General features: G+C 30.4%; 1 protein-coding gene across 1 annotated transcript; it reads right to left on the bottom strand.

Annotated features, from left to right (window-relative positions):
* Positions 1-7,040: 7,040 nt before the first annotated feature.
* LOC115708697 (gibberellin-regulated protein 6) lies at positions 7,041-8,259 on the bottom strand. The gene is made up of 4 exons (XM_030636690.2): positions 7,867-8,259; positions 7,708-7,746; positions 7,560-7,593; positions 7,041-7,419 (listed from the first exon to the last, which is right to left on the bottom strand). The coding sequence occupies exons 1-4, from the start codon at positions 7,927-7,929 to the stop codon at positions 7,238-7,240; spliced, it is 318 nt and encodes a 105-aa protein (XP_030492550.1). The 5' UTR covers positions 7,930-8,259; the 3' UTR covers positions 7,041-7,237.
* Positions 8,260-18,986: the final 10,727 nt, after the last annotated feature.

Genomic DNA, 18,986 nt, shown 5'->3' with positions numbered 1-18,986 from the left:
GTGATGATTCCCTTCAAGCTTAGCAAATAGAAGTAAATGGATGAGCTCTTGTTTAACTGACTAATTATTAGATCACTAAACACCATTTACAGGTAGCTAAGTGTTTTAAGGGGCAAAATACATTGAGGGGTGAGAACGGTAAAGAAATCCCATCTCGATGTAGATCATCTATATAGAGGATCTTTAAATCACAATAAGATTATAACAATGGTTAAATGAGATAGTATATTGATATCGTGGAACATACAATATGCTCTATATAAGTCTGAGAGTGCAATTCTAAGTTCTAAGAGTGGATTCAACGAAGAATTAATAAGTAGGAATTTACTTGGTAAATTTGGTTCACTTATTGGAAGCTCAGCATATAGATCCATGGTCCCCATTCTAGTTGAGAACATTCTTCTTGTAAGACTCATTAATTGATTCGTGATTGATCAATTTGTTGGATATTATTTTACCAGGATCTTAGATCTACTCACAAGTATGTTTATTAACATCCTAAATATGAACTTTCTAAAACGATAAATTAAACACATATAAAGTTTAAGAAACCTTACATTGGGTGCAGCGGAATTATAATGACTCCTTCCGTTCAGATCTCTAACCCTTGATTCCTTTCTGTAGCAGAGTATTATCAAGATCTGAACCTGGATCTTCTTCTCTGAATCCTTGATGCTGAATCTCCTTTGCTGTTGATCTTTCTTCACAATCTTCCTCACTATGATTGAAGTATTGCTTGATGTGTGTGGGCACTACTCTAATCACTAAAAGAGGTTCGAAATATTGAGGAAGAAAAGAGAGAGAGAGTGGCAGCTAGAGAAGAGAGTGGAGGCTCAGGTTTTTCTGATTCAGAAAGTGTAATTTTCCTGAAGCCTTCACTATCTATTTATAGCATTCCTCTAGGGTTTGATTTGAATTATATGGCATTAAAATAATGAAAAAATCATTTAAAAAAGATAACATAAGTAGCTGGCCCTAGGCTAGGTGGACTGGGCCTTGATTTTTGCAATTTTGCAATTTTACCACTTTTTGTATCTGATTTTCTCAAAAATGCCAATTTCCTAATTCAATCATTTAAATGCCAATTCTAACTATTTAATAACTATAAATAATTATTAAATAATATTGTCATTTATCATATTTATTAATTGAACCATACAAAGTATCATAATTAACAAATATGCCCCTGTTAACTCTTTCTTTACAATTTCGCCCTTACTTAGTGAAAATTTCACAAATAGACATAGTCTAATTTGTGAATTATAATTGATTAATCAAAACCAATTACATGAGTCTTACAAACAATATTATCTCAACTAGTGGGGGGACCATGGGTCTATATAGCGAGCTTCCAATAAGTAGATCAAGAATTTAGCACTAAAATTCACTAACTTATTAATTCTTCGTTGAATCCACGCATAGAACTTAGAATTGCACTCTCAGTATATAGAATGCTCTATATGTTCCACCATATAGACACATCATTAGTTATCCATTGTTATAATCCTAATTTGATCAATGATCCTCTATATGAATGATCTACACAGTAAAGGGATTAAATTACCGTAACACCCTACTATGTATTTTATCCTTAAAACACTTGACCCCGTATAAATGATATTTCAGCTTATGTGAAATGAGATCTCCACCATTTATTTTCGTTTGGTCAAGCTCGAAGGAAATCATCCTTTGCTTACTATTTGCCAGATAGAAGCTATAGATTCCATGTTTATGCTAGCGCTCCCACTCAATTGCACTACCGTGTTCCCAAAATGTACGTATCACCCTGACCTAAAAGTAGGCTTAACTAACAAATCAAAGAACACGAATAGCCTTTCAAGATTGAGCCCAATCATAACAGGATTAAGATCATTTGATCTAGGATCAACTTGGCGATATTGACTTGAATAGATTTTACGGTAACTTTAATTAAATCTAATTCAAAGTTCAATATCGGTCCCTTCCGATGCATACTCCATGCATCCAACCTGAGCTTTACTTTAACCAATGTTCTGGAAAGAACATAGTATTTCTCCAAATACAAGTAAACTCTTGTTGTAGATTATCATATCAGTAAAACCCTGTGTCTGATAAATCTAGGAAACTTTATTCACATAGTCATGTTTACTTTCCAATGTGATGACAGCACAATAAACATGATCAAGTATGTGAAAAGGGTTTAAGATGAATTTATAAATCAATTAGACAAGCAATTGATAAAGTGAGCCAAAACATACACAAATGAATGAAAAATACTTCTGTTTCTTTATTGATGTTGAATAAAATAGATTACATTGAAATGGAGTTTTATTTAGGGCATAAAACCTAACACAATTATAATTCTAAAGTTAGACTATGTCTAATTTTATGAATTTTCACTAAGCAGGGGTGAAATTGTAAAGAAAAGAGTTTTCTAGGTTTATTTATTTATTAATGGACTTTATATGTCTAATTAATAATTAAATTAATTGACAATATTATTTAATAATCTATTTTAGTTATTAAATAATTAGTTTTGGCATTTAAAAGGTTAGAATTGGAAAATTGGCGTTTTTGAGAAAATAGAGATAGAATTTGATAAAATTGCAAAATTAAGTGAGGCCCATTAACACACCATGGCCGACCACTTAAATAGCTTTTTCAAATTAATATTTTCATTATTTTAATGCCAAATAAATCCTAACCTAAACCTAGTAGTTGCCTATAAATAGAAAGTGATGGCTCAGTCTCACACAATGCTTTCATAAGTTTTCACAAGCCTTTCTGACAGAAATTTCTCTCTTTAGAAAAACTGAGCCTTCCCCACTTTCTATACCTGGCCGAAATCCCTTTCTCTTTTCTCCTTCATCAATTTCGTGACCCTAGTGAAAGAGTAAGTGCCCACACACAGCAAGCAGTAACTCAATCATAGATTGGAAGACTGTGAAGGATCAAACTTGAAGAAGAAGGACATTCGGGCTCAGATCTTGATAATACTCTGCTACAGAAAGGATACAAGGGTTAGAGATCTGAGTGGAAGGAGACATTTATTCCGCTGCATCAATGTAAGATTTTCTTAACTTTATATGTGTTTATTTATCGTTTTAGAAAGTTCATATTTAGGGTGTTTAAACAACATACTTGTGAGTAGATCTAAGATCCTGGTAAAATAATTTCCAACAAGTACATGGTCTCGTGAACTAAAAATCAAGCATATTTTGTAATTGGACTTTTAATTCCTTCAATTCTGCCAGTGCCATCCGACATGGGACCTTATAAACTAGTTCAACCCCTGGTATCAAATCAATTTCAAAATTAATCTCTCTTTTTGTAATTTTTGTAAAAATTAATCAAAAAAATCGTAAAAATATTAAAATTTCCGTAAAATCATATTTTTGTAATTTTTTATTATTTTTGTATATTTGTGAAATAATCTCTTGTTTAATTCGTTTCAAAAGAATGAAATTACCTTGTTTAATACAATTTAGTGCATTCAACAGTGTTAAAACTTTGTCGAAGCACAATACATCATTTTGGTTCCTCCAAATGTGGTATAATACTATTGCAGCAGCCATGACAGTGTTTTGTATTCTTTCAAAAAAAGAAAAAAAAAATCATATTTTGCAGGATTTCTTATTTTTCATATTATTTTTTCCCCTGTACATGTATTTTTGTTCTCTTGTAAATTTTCCAATTATTTAAATTGGATAAGATCCAAGTATCTATATTCAGTTGAGAAATGTTAGTAAATAACTATATTTCTAACTGTAGTGATAGTTAATGTTCATTTTTAAAAATAATTAAGCAAATGTCCTTTTTTATTTTTTAATACCTAAAATATCCTTCATTATATAAAAAGTATTATAAAAATACCTTAGAGTAATATGAATATAACATACAAATACTATACCTTAGAGTAATATAAGTTATTATGTCATTTTTTATTTTTTTTACTGATATGTATTTTGAAATTCTGAATTTTAATATTCCCAGTTTAATTATTTAATTAAGTGATTAATTAAATGCGGAATAATGAAACTGGTACTGAAAACAGTTTTTCTGTAGTTACAGAATACAACTCTGTAACTCCAGAGAAACCCAGAAAAACAAAAAGTGCATAAAAGTAAATACACACAAGATTTTTTAATGTGGTTTCAACAATCCTTTTAGATTGTTACTAGTCCACGAGGCCACGCCCAGAGATAAGACTCATTAGATCGGTATCAAAAAATACAAAGTAATTGACTTATACATAAATAGACTCCTTCTTATTGTATGCCACAAGCTTGATGTATTCCCACCTACTAACCGAATCTTGATAAAACTCCAAGAGCTCGAACTCCCTTCGATCACCTTGAAGAGTGCTTGAATCCTCCCGATTCAAGGCTTAAAGGCTATCTCCCGAAAGCCTATACAACCATCTCCCGAAGGTTGTGTGCTTGTATCATCCCGATGCAAGACTTCAAAAGCAATCTCCCGAAAGCTTGTAAAACCCTTCTCCCGAAGGTGTGCTTGTATCCTCCCGATGCAAGACTTCAAAAGCAATCTCCCGAAAGCTTGTAAATACCTTCTCCCGAAGGTGCACTGATGTTCTTCTTCGTTGTAGACTTGAATACAGACTCAAGACAATACAAACAACAAATAAACAGAGTAAGAGTCGAACAACTCTTCTCTACATAACAAAGACACTCTTTCCTAAAGATATGAATACAATTCTAAGTGTTTGAAAGAGATGCAAAACCTAGTTGCTATAAGATGTATTTATAATGAATATACATCATATTGACAGCTTACATTCGGTCTGAACAAGACCTCAGCCCACTAGAAACTTCCCTAAAATAATTCTTCAATCAGTCCAGGAATTTCCGTTTCTGTACCTACAGTATCGTGGGCAGTAACTACAACTTTCTTTTCATAGAAAAGGAAAGTTTACCTCTGATTTTCTCTTCAAGAAATCTGATCTGAGAAAATGGGAAACTCAACACAGGATCAGATTATACAGCTGGTTAGATAAAAACAAAATGGGTAACCAAACTTACCATTTTTACCTTTTTTTTTTCCAAAAATAGGAAAGCTAGACAACTTTCCTTCCAAGTTTGAATACACAAAATAGGAAACCATATTAAACATATACCAGCCGAAATTAATAGGAAATAATAAAGTATTTTTGTCAATTAAATATGCCAAAAATGGAATTAACATATTCTTTTAATTTTATTTTTATTTCTTTCCTTCATGATATATAATATAACATATAAATATTATACCTTAGAGTAATATGAATATACCACAACAATTCTATAGTCAAATAAATATATAAAAAAAACTAAAATAAACTTCCACAAGTTTTTTTTTTCTCTTTCTTTCATGATATACCATAGCAAATAAAAATAATATACCACTCTATTTATTTATTAATATTATAGTACATAATAAAGATATACCGTACAAAATAAAAAAAATACTAAAAACTTAAATTAATATACAATAATTTTTTTTTCTTTCTATCCTTCACGATATACCATATCACATACAAACGATATACCTTTGATTAATATGAATATACCATAAACTGAAATTAATATACTATTAAATAATTTTTTCTATACAATAGCATATAAAAACTATATTCTGTAATCATAAGCATAAATACTATAGTGAAAAATTAATATACCACCAGTATAGTGGAAAAAATATATACATACCAAAAACTTAATTTAATATTCCACATGTTTTTTTTTTCTTTTTCTTTCCTTCATGATATACTAATGAACATAAAGACAATATTTCCTAGTGAAATATAACACCTCAAACTTATATTAATATATTCCACATTTTTAAATTTCCGTCTTTCGTTCATTATATACCATAGCACATTAAAATAATATACTACAATCTTAAACTAATATACTACCTTTCAGTTTTTTTTAATATACAATTGCACATAAAAACGATATACTATTGTGCAAAATAACTATACCAAACACTTAATTATTCAAGGTTATAATTGTAATTTTATCATCAAACTTTTAACAGAATGAACATTTTGCTAATTTTTTATAAAAATAGACATTTACTAACTTAATTGTTAGATTTAGGGTCATTTTGCATCTTAGCCCTATTCAGTTTCCCTAATAAATTTCCAACAAGATGTACTAGAAAGCCCGTAAAACAGCCCACAAATACAACTCACAAATAACATCACCCATAAGAAAAATGACATAAAACAATGAGATAAGTTAAAGAATACTTATTTTTTTTGTACCCATTAAAAATACTCTCATATTATATTTCATTAAAATGTACCTACTTTTGTGAGTGGATTGTCCAATATATCTTCACTCTCCACTTAAGTTTAGCACATAATTTATATTAACCTAAGGGGTATAATGTGGACATCATTTATAAAAGTAGGTTTATCTTAAAGAATATAGAAATAAAGGTAAAAATAAAAAGGCTAATTAGTAATTTTTTCCCCCGAACTTTGACATGTACTAAATCGTGCCCCCTGAACTTTTTTGGCTGTTAAAAATTTCCCTCGAACTATTGAAATTGTTAAATTTAAGGACTTTTGTCTAATTTTAGTAAAAAAATTCTAACATGGATGAAAGTTCAAGGGGCATTATTTAGTACATATCAAAGTTTGAGGGACATGATTTGGTAAATATCAAATTTTGGGGAGCATGATTTAGTACATCAACAATCACTAAAACAGTAAATTGAATGAAATTAGACAAAAATCCTTAAATTTAACAATCTCAATAGTTCGAGCGGAATTTTGAACGGCCAAAAAAGTTCAGGGGGCACAATTTAGTACATGTCAAAGTTCAAGGAAAAAAATTACTAATTAGCCAAATAAAAATAAGTAAAATAAAATAGGTATACATTTCTCTAAGAAATATAAGTAAGAAAACTGGGTAATGGGCTTAGTTTGGAAAAGGTTTGGGGCAAGCCCAAAAATCAATCTTATCCCATACACCGTGAGGCCTACCAATTTACATTTAGGGCCTCGTCTCATCTTGGGGATTACATAGCGAGAACTTAAGATAGATATACAACAATTTTGAAGTTACCATTTAATATTAGTTGATTTGATAGTTACATAATAATCAATACATTTCCCAATGATCTTAATAAACTACCAATAAAATTAGTGCTTAAGACTAATTATTTGAAATAATTAGGGAAACACTAATACCCAATAGTAGTAACAGTAGTAATTATTATAATTTAACTAAAATAGATATAATAGAATGGCTCAAGGGCACTTGGGTCCTCCTTCCTTGGTCTTCCAGTTGTTGTAGCAGGGGCATACAGCTTTGTTGCCATAATAGCCAGGAGGAACACATAGGCACTTGTTGCAGCATTTTTGGCAGAAGAACATGCAAGGTTTATGGTATTGTGTTTGGCTGCATCTTCTTGTGCATTCTCCTGGGCATTCTGTTTATCCAAAAATAAAAATATACAATTACAAACTAAAAAATGTTATGTATATAATACTTTTTATTACCATATATATATGACAATAGGCTATAATCATATATTTATTTTTCTTTTGAATTTAAATGATAGTCACTTACGGTACTTTTTAAGACTCGCAGGTCCATAGTTTCTCTGTAAAATGAAAGAAGCAAATCATAAGAAATAAGATCAAGCTTTTCGAAACTTTATTTTGGAGATTAAATATTATTCAATTCCACTATGACACAAGGGAACATAAAAGCTTACACTTTCTAAGTTGTGCTCAGATGATTCTTTTGCCAAAACCTGCAAAATGAAAATAAGCCAAATTCAATAAAAGTTTAGTACCCTTTTCATTTGTGAAACGTAGAGTAGAGACTAGACATAAGATCTCAAATTTAAGAAGAAAATTAAATGAGCCCCGACCTGGTTTGCAACCATGGAAATGCTAAGAAGAGCTAAGAGAACAACACACAGAAACTTAGTCATAGTGTTTGCTAAGGTTTTTTAGGAAAGATTACTAAAAGGATTGGTTTTAAGAGGGTGGCTATGAAGATTTAGGGGGCTTAGTTGAAAAGTTCAAGTCCAGTACTGTCACCTATAAATAGAAAAATGTATGGTACTGCTATAGTACTACTGATGAAGGTGTGGTAAATAGATGTATTCATTTACTACGTACGGGGGGTTTCAAGAAAAAAAGGAAGGATGCATGTTCTATGTTGATGTTATATTCCCAAAATGTCCCTTCTTCTAGTGTTTGATAATAGTTGAGCACTTGAGCCTTTCCCACTTTTAGTTGTTGTTACAATAGTCACAAATGCAATGTTATTAAATAAATTTATGGTACCTAGATTATGTAAATATATTTATTAGACAAGGTGCCACTTTTAATTAATTTTTCAACTGTTTTGTATCACTTTTTTTTTTCTTTTTCTTTATGGTTTATGTATAGATTTTTCTTTTTCCATTAATTTTAAGGTAGATCATGAGTGGCATATTAGAACTCACGACATGACCTAATTTTCATATCATGATTAGAGTAGCTAAAACAACAATAAATGTTTGTAATGGACAAACAAACATTCCATTATGGAAGTAATAGTCATAGATTTTGTTGGACAAAGTCATGTTAAATTATTGTTTAAAGTGGCATTAAGAAAACCTGAAAATTATAAGAAGGGTTTATGAGTAATTTTACAGGAACAAGCGATCCATTATCACTACCGACTAGTAGTAACATGGGTAGTTTGGTTAGTTGCAGCAAGCGGGGCCCATTCAAATAGTGAAAGTCGGCGATTCATGAGAATGAGATCAGTCTCTTTTAATTTCATACCAAACCAAAAATAAATAAAAGTTGCAATCTTTTGAATTTGATAAGAGATAGAGCACAACCCCACTTGAACAACACCCACATGCAGCGTCTCACTCTCTATCAAAAAGATATTGAAAAAAGCTTCTCACGATTTTAACTTGTACATTCTTTATGAGGAGAAAAATGTATCTTCTAATATTCATAACCGTTTGATTAATTTAACTATTGATTTGATAATCTATGAGTATTCTCTAGGATGTAATGCTAACCAAAACTTTTTATTTAGTTTCGTGATTTCTTTTAAATATATCTAGGCCTTTGAAAAGGAGTTATAGAGACTGGTAGCTTTGATAGAGAAAAGCTTTAAACCTAAACCCATAAGTCTTTTTAATTTTAGGTTTCATAATTTTGTACAATTTTGCACTAAAAATATGGAGTTTTGATGCTAATATTCATTCATTTATTTATTTATAAATTTATGAAAATACTAAATAACGTGGATGCTGTCATCAACACCATATACTGATATAGTATTAGATGAGTTGTGGCTAAGCATCAATATAATGCTCTATTTATATTCGATGAGGTACTCAAATTGTTAAAGGTTGAACAATTTGAGATGAGACAATGATGAGTTTGATTTGAGAAGTAGGGGAAAATAAAAATGAAAATGATAGGATACTGTGATTTCAATTAATGGGTGAGCAAGGCCATGTGCGAGTACTCCTCAGCATGTGCTCAAAAAAAGGACCATTTACGTTACATCCGCAGCTTCCTCTGTGGCTGTGAGCCCCCTTTGTCTATCATCTGTTTTTAATTATCCAATAATAATGGTGGTGAATTTATTTCACATAATAAAAAGTTACTATAAAAAATATTGTCTGATCATAATGTTTCAATCCTTTCGTTTCTAAAGTGTTAGCTGCTCATCTATACAAAGTATAGTTTTTACACTTCGAAGGGATGATAATAATGTTGGCTTCTTCTACTTCTACAAATGATTGGTTGCCACAACTTATGGAAAAACATTTATTATTGTTATTATCTTTTAAAGTTTATATGAGTGACCAACCCAAATGTACAGCACTAAAAAAAAAATTGTGCTTTTTGTACCGCAAAGTATATGAGTGCTGCAAATATTGTAAAATACACTAAAATTGGAAAAAGTTTAAAAATATTGTAAAATTGAAGAAAGTTTACAAAAATATTGTAATACGGAGTCTTTTTACATTTTTATTGTACCAACTTTACAAAAAAGACAACTATAAATCAACGAAAAAAAATGATAGGACATAACAACTAAATTATGCAAATTATTTATAAATTAATTCTGAATAAACTATAAAACATAATATATATATATATACTACTTTTATTAGTCATTGTAAAAAATAAAAGAAATATAAAAATAGTACTTTTAATTTTTTTTCTAAGAAAGAAAAAGTATTAAAAGAATAAGATATAAAAAAATATATATAAATTTATATATATACAAAGATAAGAGAGAGAGAGAGAGAGAGAGAGAGAGAGAGAGAGAGAGAGAGAGAGAGAGAGAGAGAGAGAGAGAGAGAGAGAGAGAAAAAAAATAAAAAAATAAAAATAGATTTAAATTAGAAAAATATGAAAAAGGTCAGCAATTGACTTAAAAAAAGTCAGCTAAAATTGAATAAAAAAATATAAAGAAGAAAAAAAAAATCTTTTTTAAAGCTTTAATACGTTAAAAACAGTAACACAGAAAAAAAAAAATTATGTAAGGAAAGTATAATGTAAAAATTTTCTTATCAAAGTATAAATGTAAACTTTGAAAAAAAAAAAATAGTACTTGAGTGTAAATTTTCCTTTCAAAAATTCTTTAAATATAAAGCCATCACAACTTGTATAAAAATAGGGATTATTTCAAAAAAAATAGAAATTACACAATATATGAGAAATTTTAATAGTTTACTTTTTTATGGCATAAATAAATAATACTAAGGGGTTATAGTTTTTTTTTAATTTTTTTTTATTTTTTATTTTTATGGTCTTTTTATGCCATATTTTTGTAAAAGAAGATGAAAATCTCATATTTGTAAACAATAATAAGCTTTGCCGAAAAAGTCACCAGCACCGAAAAAGTCACCGTCATCGGAAAAAGTCACTGCAAAAGTTACCAGAAGTAGATGTCTCAACTATAAACAAAAATAGAATGGGTTCTATAACATAATGAATAAAAATAAATAACACAAAATAACTCAAACTGGTTATAATTGAAATATAACCGCATCTATAACATAATGAATAAAAACAAATAACACAAAATAACTCAAACCAATTATAATTAAAATAGAACCAGTTCTATAACAATGTTATAATGAATAAAAACAAATAACACGGAATAACTCAAACCGGTTATAACTAAAATAGAACCAGTTGTATAACATAATAAACGAGTATTTTTGGGATAGATATGGTATGAGTATAATTAGTGGGTTGGAGTATGTTGAATGGATGTTTTCGTTTGAGTTATTTTATTTAATTAATTTTTGTGTGTGAATTTTTATCTAAGTTGCTTTACGGAACAAGTTTTTTGGTCTTAAATTTTTAACTAGTTGATAAATATAACCGATTTTTTTATATTATATTTGAGTTATTGTGTGTTATTATTTGTATTTATTTATTATGTTATGGAACTGGTTCTTTTCATATTTATGCCTCAATATTTTTTAAAATTGATCTCTATTTTTTTTCTTAAAAAATTATAATCGGTTTTACGAGGTATATGTGTTATGAGGTATTTTATTGTGAAACCAGTTTTGTTTTTCATTTATGTTTCAGTGTTTTAAGAACTGATTTCCCCTTTATTTTTTAATTGTAATCGGTTTGAATAATTGCGTGTTACATGTTTGTATTCATTATGTTATATATCCGATTCTATTTTAGTTATAACCGGTTTTAAGTTATTTCGTGTTATTTATTTTTATTCATTATAACACTGTTATAGAACCGATTCTATTTTAATTATAACTGGTTTAATTTATTTTATGTTATTTATTTTTATTTATTATGTTATAGAACAGGTTATATTTCAATTATAACCGGTTTGAGTTATTAGTTTTTATTCATAGAACCGATTCTATTTTTAATTATATCTGAGACATCTACTTTTAGTGATTTTTTCTGCGACTTTTTTGGCGACGATGACTTTTGCGGTGACGGTGACTTTTTCAGCGACAATAACTTTTCTGGTGACTTTTCTAGTACCGACGACTTTTCCAGTACCTTTTCCGACGCCGTTGACTTTTTCGGCGAACCTTATTGTTGTTTTACAAATATGAGAATTCTACTTTTTTTTACAAAAATATGGCATAAAAAAATCCATATAAATGTAAAAAAAATAAGAAATCCATAACCCTATGGTATTATTTATTTATGCTATAAAACAGTAAACTATACCCTCAAATCTCATATTTACGAAAATTTTCCTTTCAAAAAAGCACAAAAATAACCAAAAAAAAAAAAAAAATTACAAAAATATAGTTGTATGAAAATTTTAACATTTGTATAGTTTTTAAGATTTTATTTACATAAAATACGGTCTTTTGATGTATTTTTATATTGTACTCTTGTAATTTTGCTATTAATTTTTTATTATTTGTTTATTATTTTTTATGTTGTCTTGATGTTGTTGACCTCACTTTTAGCCAACGACATTGAGTCTTTAAAGCGATTGAATTGAATGATCGATTTCTAATAATAATAATAATAATAATAATAATAATAAAGCAATAAGAACAAAAAGAATTTATAATAGTTTGACTCTATGATAGTGGTAATAGCCTACTCCATTTTTTGTTGTATTACTTAGAATATTATTAAGATCACAATGTCCAACAAGGTGAGTTTCTTTATAATCTCAAGAAAATTTACAAGTACTTTAACAACGCAATAGCTCTTTACAAAGTTCAATTTCAAATCCCTAAATAATGAAATGACTTCACTATTTATAAAGAAGATACATGAGTCAGTGACCCAAAATAATAGGGAAAGCGAAAAACTAAATAATAAATTCCATGATTCTCTCAACAAAATAAATCCCATAAAAATAGGGATTTTAACTAAACCATAGTTGTGGAGATATTTAAGAAAAATATCTTAAGAGATTTTCTAATGTCGTGTCCTTCTGTACGAAGCAAGGAACCCAACTTGGCATGTTGAATTTGCTTGGAGAGGTACAATGAATGGACCTTGCTCGGCTTCTCTCTAATCTACTTTGGATGGAACCCTGAGTGAATATACCCTGTTCGACTGTGTAAATATGTTGAAAATCGTTTACTAGGATCTAGATTTACTAACATGTATCTTGGATTATAATTCTATAATATAACATCCTAAATATAAATTCTCTAAAATAATGAAGGAAACACATAAAAGTTATAGAAAACTTTACATTAATGGCAGCGGAATAATATGAATCATTTCATTCGGATCTTTAACCCTTGATCCTTTCTATTATAGAGTATGACAAAGATCTGAACCCGAATTCTCCTTTAATTGACAATTTGAACTACACAATCTTCCTCACTATGCTGAGTATTTCTTTAAAATGTGTGGACAATTTCTCAACACCAAGGACCACGAATTTTTGTGAAGAAAACTCAAAATTTTCAAAAATAATAAATAGAAAATAGTAGGTTTTTTTTTATTCAATTTGTCACACAAGAAAGAATCTAAAGGTGCTTTCTTAAATCAAAGGTTGTTATGTTCTATTTATAGGAATTCATTAGGTTTAGGGTTAGAACTAAATGGGCTGATTTGAAAGATCCAGTGGCTTAAAATACTCCCTCATGGTTGAACCCCTTATGAAGGCTTACGAGTTAGATTTTTACCATTATTTTGCTTCCTTAATGAAGCAAAGTTATATTTCTTTAGTATTGCCACTTTTCTGTTCTAGTTATTGAAATACTAATTCTATATATTTATACTTATAATTAATTATCATATAAAATTACCATTTAGATATATTTATTAATTAGACCTTCCAAGGTTTCTTAATTAATAAAATAAACCTTGAATTCTCTTTTCTTCTCAATTATGCCCTTTGTTAACTCAAACTTTTAGGTCTCCTTGTTTTGATGATTAACAAATATTTGATTATTATTTGTTACTAATGTTTTGTTGATTTTGTAGCACAATTAAAGGTGAAATAATTTATTCTAAGGAAAAATTAACTCTAAGGGCAAAATGGTCATTTTACCAAAATTTTCAAAAGTGACCCAAAGTGGATTCCAAGACTCAAGGAACTCAAGACAAGACTCCATGAAGGTTTATTTATATTTCTTAGTATTGTATAATGATTTTCAAGTCCACACTTAAAAAAGTTATAAGTATAAATTTTGGCCCACTAACTTGTGTGACAAGTTTTCTCACCAAATGATTCAATTTTTTTAATTAATTTTTTAAATCACATATCATTTAACTAAGACAACAAAATTAGAATTTCTGAAATCGGATAATCGAGTAAAGAGTTATGCGTATTTTAGAGCCAAAAAAAAGGATTTGCCACTGCGCTATTTTCGCCCTACCATTTTCCAAATGGCGGGCTGTTTTTCCCAAAAACAGTAGGCCGTTTAGAAAATGGCAGGCCATTTTTCCAAGGATTTTTTTAAAAAATGTGCTAATGGCTCTAAATGGTTTCTTTGCCACTGTCAGGGGAAAAAATTCTCCAAGAAGTAGAACTAGTAGATTTTAAGTATGGAAAGACGTAAAAAAATAAGAAAACAAATGGTTGTTTTCAAAGAAAGTCAATATTTTTTCGTCTTGCATATTGGAAAAATTTACTGGTTCGACATTGTTTGGATGTCATGCATATTGAAAAAATGTGTGTGAGAGTATTATCGGTACCTTACTTGATATCCCCAACGAAACTAAGGATGGTTTAAATAGTCGTTTAGATCTCATTGAAATGGGTATCTGACAATCTCTGGCACTTAAAAAGAAAGGTGAATGATTATATTTTAATGCGATGGTCACTCCAAAAGGGAAAAACAAATGGTTTTTAAATCATTTTCAAATATGAAAGTACGTGATGGTTACTCGTTTAACATCAAAAACTTGGTAAATGAGACTGAATTGAAACTAATGGGTACGAAATCACATGATTTTAATGCGTTAATGCAACATCTACTTCCAATCACCATTAGATTAGTCCTGCTGAAAAATATTCGAGAATGTTTGACACATTTTGCATTTTCGTTAATTAGTTATGCGGGAAAGTATTAGAAATAAATAAATTAGATGCATTACATAAATATATAGTCAAAACATTATGCAACCTCGAAAAGTATTTTTCACCATATTTTTTCGACATCATAATATATTTTATGGTTCATCTAGTGAGAGAAGTAAGATGTGTGGGCCAGTTTGGGCGAGATGGATGTATCTATTTGAAAGAAATATGAAGGTATTTAAAAGTTATGTGCGTAACCATTATTGGCCAGAAGCATCTATGATTGAGTGCTACATATATAAAGAGGCTGTGGAATTTTATTCAGAGTACATGTGAAAGAAGCACACTGGGCGGGCGTGTTTCGACCGTGTCTCCGGGCACAGTTGAATGTAGATATCATGAACGCGAGGTGTAGGATACCAGGCCGAGAAACCCGAGCAACCACTCCCCTATGTGCCGATCGCTAGCGCATCTAGGGCCCCGACGCCCAACTCAGCTCCAGAGGCCTAGCTGATCTGAGAAGTGCTAATTCGGTTCGGATAGAGTTCATTCAAGAACACCGCTGCCCCTGGAATCAATAAGAAAACAAGTGCTAATCAGATCAGTGCAAGCAGCCATTGCTTCGTTCCCTTGGCGGGCATTCGATTCGAACCATTCTCTTGATGGTTCGAGTGAATGCCTTATTGGAAGGACGATTGGAATTAGCAAACCAATAACTTCCCAGATGAGGTTGATAGAGGATTAAAGGGGAAAGAAACAATGGTGATAGTGTCCAAGTTTGAACTAGATCAAGCTCAATTAGTTGTGTTGAACAATAATGCAAAGGTTTAGCCATACATAAAGTAAGTTATAGGTAGCGTTTCCTTTGATTAAAATTTAATTAGTTACCATGAAAAATTACTTGATTAACCTTACATGTTTTACGGTGACCATATGGAGATATTACAATCAATAGTTCTAAGAAATCATAAAAATAAACAAAAATAGGTTGCAGACCAACATCGTTAAGCTTTTGTTGGGTGGTTAAGGAATACCATTCTTGAAAAGTTGAACGAACAGAATCATTGAGTATTTTATTTGTTGAGTCGTATTTCCATTGGACCAAATTTTGTGATAGCAAAGCATGAAGCGTACATTGTAAGGGGTAAATATTTTCATACAAAGTCAAGAGATGATGCTCGAGAGGTTCAAAATAGTGGCATACGTATCGTTGCAAAAACCATGCATTTTGCAAGTACAAAAGATCGAAATCCTGTTTAGGTACCATGACATATTATGGGGTTATTAAAGAAATATGGGAGCTCAATTATTTTGTGTTTCGAATTCCACTTTTTAAATGTTTTTGGGTTGACAACAATGTTGGAGTAAAAACTGATGAGTTTGGTTTTACTTTGGTTGATTTAAGTAAGAGAGGAAGCAAGAATGATCCATTCATCATGGCTAAGCAATACAAGTTTTTGACATTTCTTATCCGGCTAAAGATAAATGGTCTGCTGTTTTATCGACACCAGAGAGGAGGTTCTTAGAGAATGAAGAGGATGAGGAGAATGCTAATTTGTGTTATGATGACTTCATTATTGGGCAACCAATTCATGAACAAGTTGTGGAAATTGATCGTAACTTTGAGGAAGACGATGCTAAATACATTAGAGACGATATCAATGAGGGAATATGGGTCACATGAACGAAAAAAAAAAAAGAAAAGAAAACATGTCTAATTGGTAACTTACTTGTGATAGCTTACTTGTGATAATGTTTGTTTATGTAGTTAATATTTTTTATAGATTACTTGTGATACTTTTTTTTATGTATGTAGTTACTCTGTTAAAGCTAACTTTATATTTTTTTTTAATGGTGTAGATACGGCTAACTTAGGTTCAGGCTCAGATTCAGACCCACTAATAGAGTATCCCAGAGAGATACCTAAATGAGGAGCTACTCAGATGAAAGAAGTATCGAAGCTAATGGACCAAGGAAAAAGACTTCCTCTCCAAGTCAATGATAAAGGAGAGTATTATGGCAAAAACTATGCCAACCCAGTATCGATTTTAGGAGTTAGATACCATCAGACGATAGGGTTGTCCTATGAAAATTGGAAGCAAGTCAAGCCTACACTAAAAAAATAAGATTTCAAAAGATATACAGGTAAGCGGTTATTTGTAAGAATTTTTATCTGTGCTTGATTAAGTCAGATGTTAACTCCAGTCATGTTTGTTTTCCTTAAAACTAAACGGGTTTTATAGTGTGATATGATTTCAAACATAATTGCATGATCCTTGCTGGGAAGTTCATGTAAGACTTCAAGAACAAAATGACAAAAAACATCATTGTGCCTGCTTTAGAAGAAAATGATTTGCAACAGTTGGCATACATCCTTGAGAAGCATCTTGAAATCGACCTTACGGATAGGTTGAAATTTATTAAAAGTCAACTAACTCTTGAATTTTAGGTACTAATTATATTTGTACTAAGATAAACTTTTAAATACAAGTACTGATAGCTAACATATTTTTTTTTGCATTGTAGGAATTGAGTAAGGTGAAAAGGGAACGTTCAACAAAAATCTAATCCAGACATCGAAGTGGTCGGAGTAGAATGGTGAACGTAAGAGACGATATGGTAAGTAATATTGGAATTTATTTTACCAGGATCTTAGATCTACTCACAAGTATGTTGATTAACACCCTAAATATGAACTTTCTAAAACGATGAAATAAACACATATAAAGTTTAGGAAACCTTACATTGGGTGCAGCGGAATATAATGACTCCTTCCGTTCAGATATCTAGCCCTTGATTCCTTTCTGTAGCAGAGCAATATCAATATCTGAACCTGGATCTCTTTCTCTGAATCTTTGATGCTGAAACTCCTTTTGCTGAATGTCTTTCTTCACGATCTTCCTCACTATGATTGAGGTATCACTTGCTGTTACACTAAGAATTTCGAAATCTCAATGAGGAAAAGAGAGAGAGAGTGAGTTCGGCCAAAGATAGGGAGAGAGAAGGTTCAGTTTTTTCTGAATGAAAAAGTAGAAAATTTTAAGTGTCAATTTCCTGAAGCCTTCACTATCTATTTATAGCATTCCACTAGGGTTAGGTTTGAATTATTTGGCATTAAAATAATGAAAATATCAGTTTAAATTGCCTACAAAAGTGGCCAGCCATGCTTAGTGGATTTGGGCCTCACTTTTTGCAATTTTGCAGTTTTATCTTTTATGCATCTGATTTTCTCAAAAACGCCAATTTTTTAATTCAACCATTTAAAAGCCAATTCTAACTATTTAATAACTATAAATAATTATTAAATAATATTTTCATTTATCATATTTATTAATTGAACCATACAAAGTATCATAATTAACAAATATGCCCCTATAAACTCTTTCTTTACAATTTCACCCTTACTTAGTGAAAAATTCACAAATAGACATAGTCTAATTTGAGAATTATAATTGATTAATCAAAACCAATTACATGAGTCTTACAAGCAATATTATCTCAACTAGTGCGGGGACCATGGGTCTATATAACCGAGCTTTCAATAAGTAGATCAAGAATTCATTACTAAAATTCATTAACTTATTAATTCTTCGTTGAATCCACGCATAGAACTTAGAATTGCACTCTCAGTATATAGAATGCTCTATATGTTCCACCATATAGATGCATCATTAGTTATCCATTGTTATAATCCTAATGTGATCAATGATCCTCTATATGAATGATCTACACTGTAAAGGGATTAGATTACCGTAACACCCTACTATGTATTTTATCCTTAAAACACTTGACCCCGTATAAATGATATTTCAGCTTATGTGAAATGAGTACTCCACCATTTATGTTCGTTTGGTCAAGCTCGAAGGAGATCATCCTTCGCTTACTATTCGCCAGATAGAAGCTATAGATTCCATGTTTATGTTAGCGCTCCCACTCAATTGCACTACCGTGTTCCCAAAATGTACGTATCACCCTGACCTAAAAGTAGGCTTAACTAACAAATCAAAGAACATGAATAGCCTCTCGAGA

This window comes from Cannabis sativa, chromosome 3, assembly GCF_029168945.1.
Source record: "Cannabis sativa cultivar Pink pepper isolate KNU-18-1 chromosome 3, ASM2916894v1, whole genome shotgun sequence".
NCBI classification, from domain to species: Eukaryota; Viridiplantae; Streptophyta; class Magnoliopsida; order Rosales; family Cannabaceae; genus Cannabis; species Cannabis sativa.
Note: the sequence above shows the minus strand (reverse complement) of the source record. Positions and strands in the feature narration are given on the sequence as shown.

Coding starts and splice junctions, on each gene's coding strand:
- LOC115708697 (XM_030636690.2), bottom strand. CDS start 7,929: ATGACTAAGTTTCTGTGTGTTGTTCTCTTAGCTCTTCTTAGCATTTCC. Junction 7,747..7,866: donor TTTCCATGGTTGCAAACCAG/GTCGGGGCTCAT, acceptor TTCATTTTGCAG/GTTTTGGCAAAAGAATCATC. Junction 7,420..7,559: donor TGCGAGTCTTAAAAAGTACC/GTAAGTGACTAT, acceptor TTGGATAAACAG/AATGCCCAGGAGAATGCACA.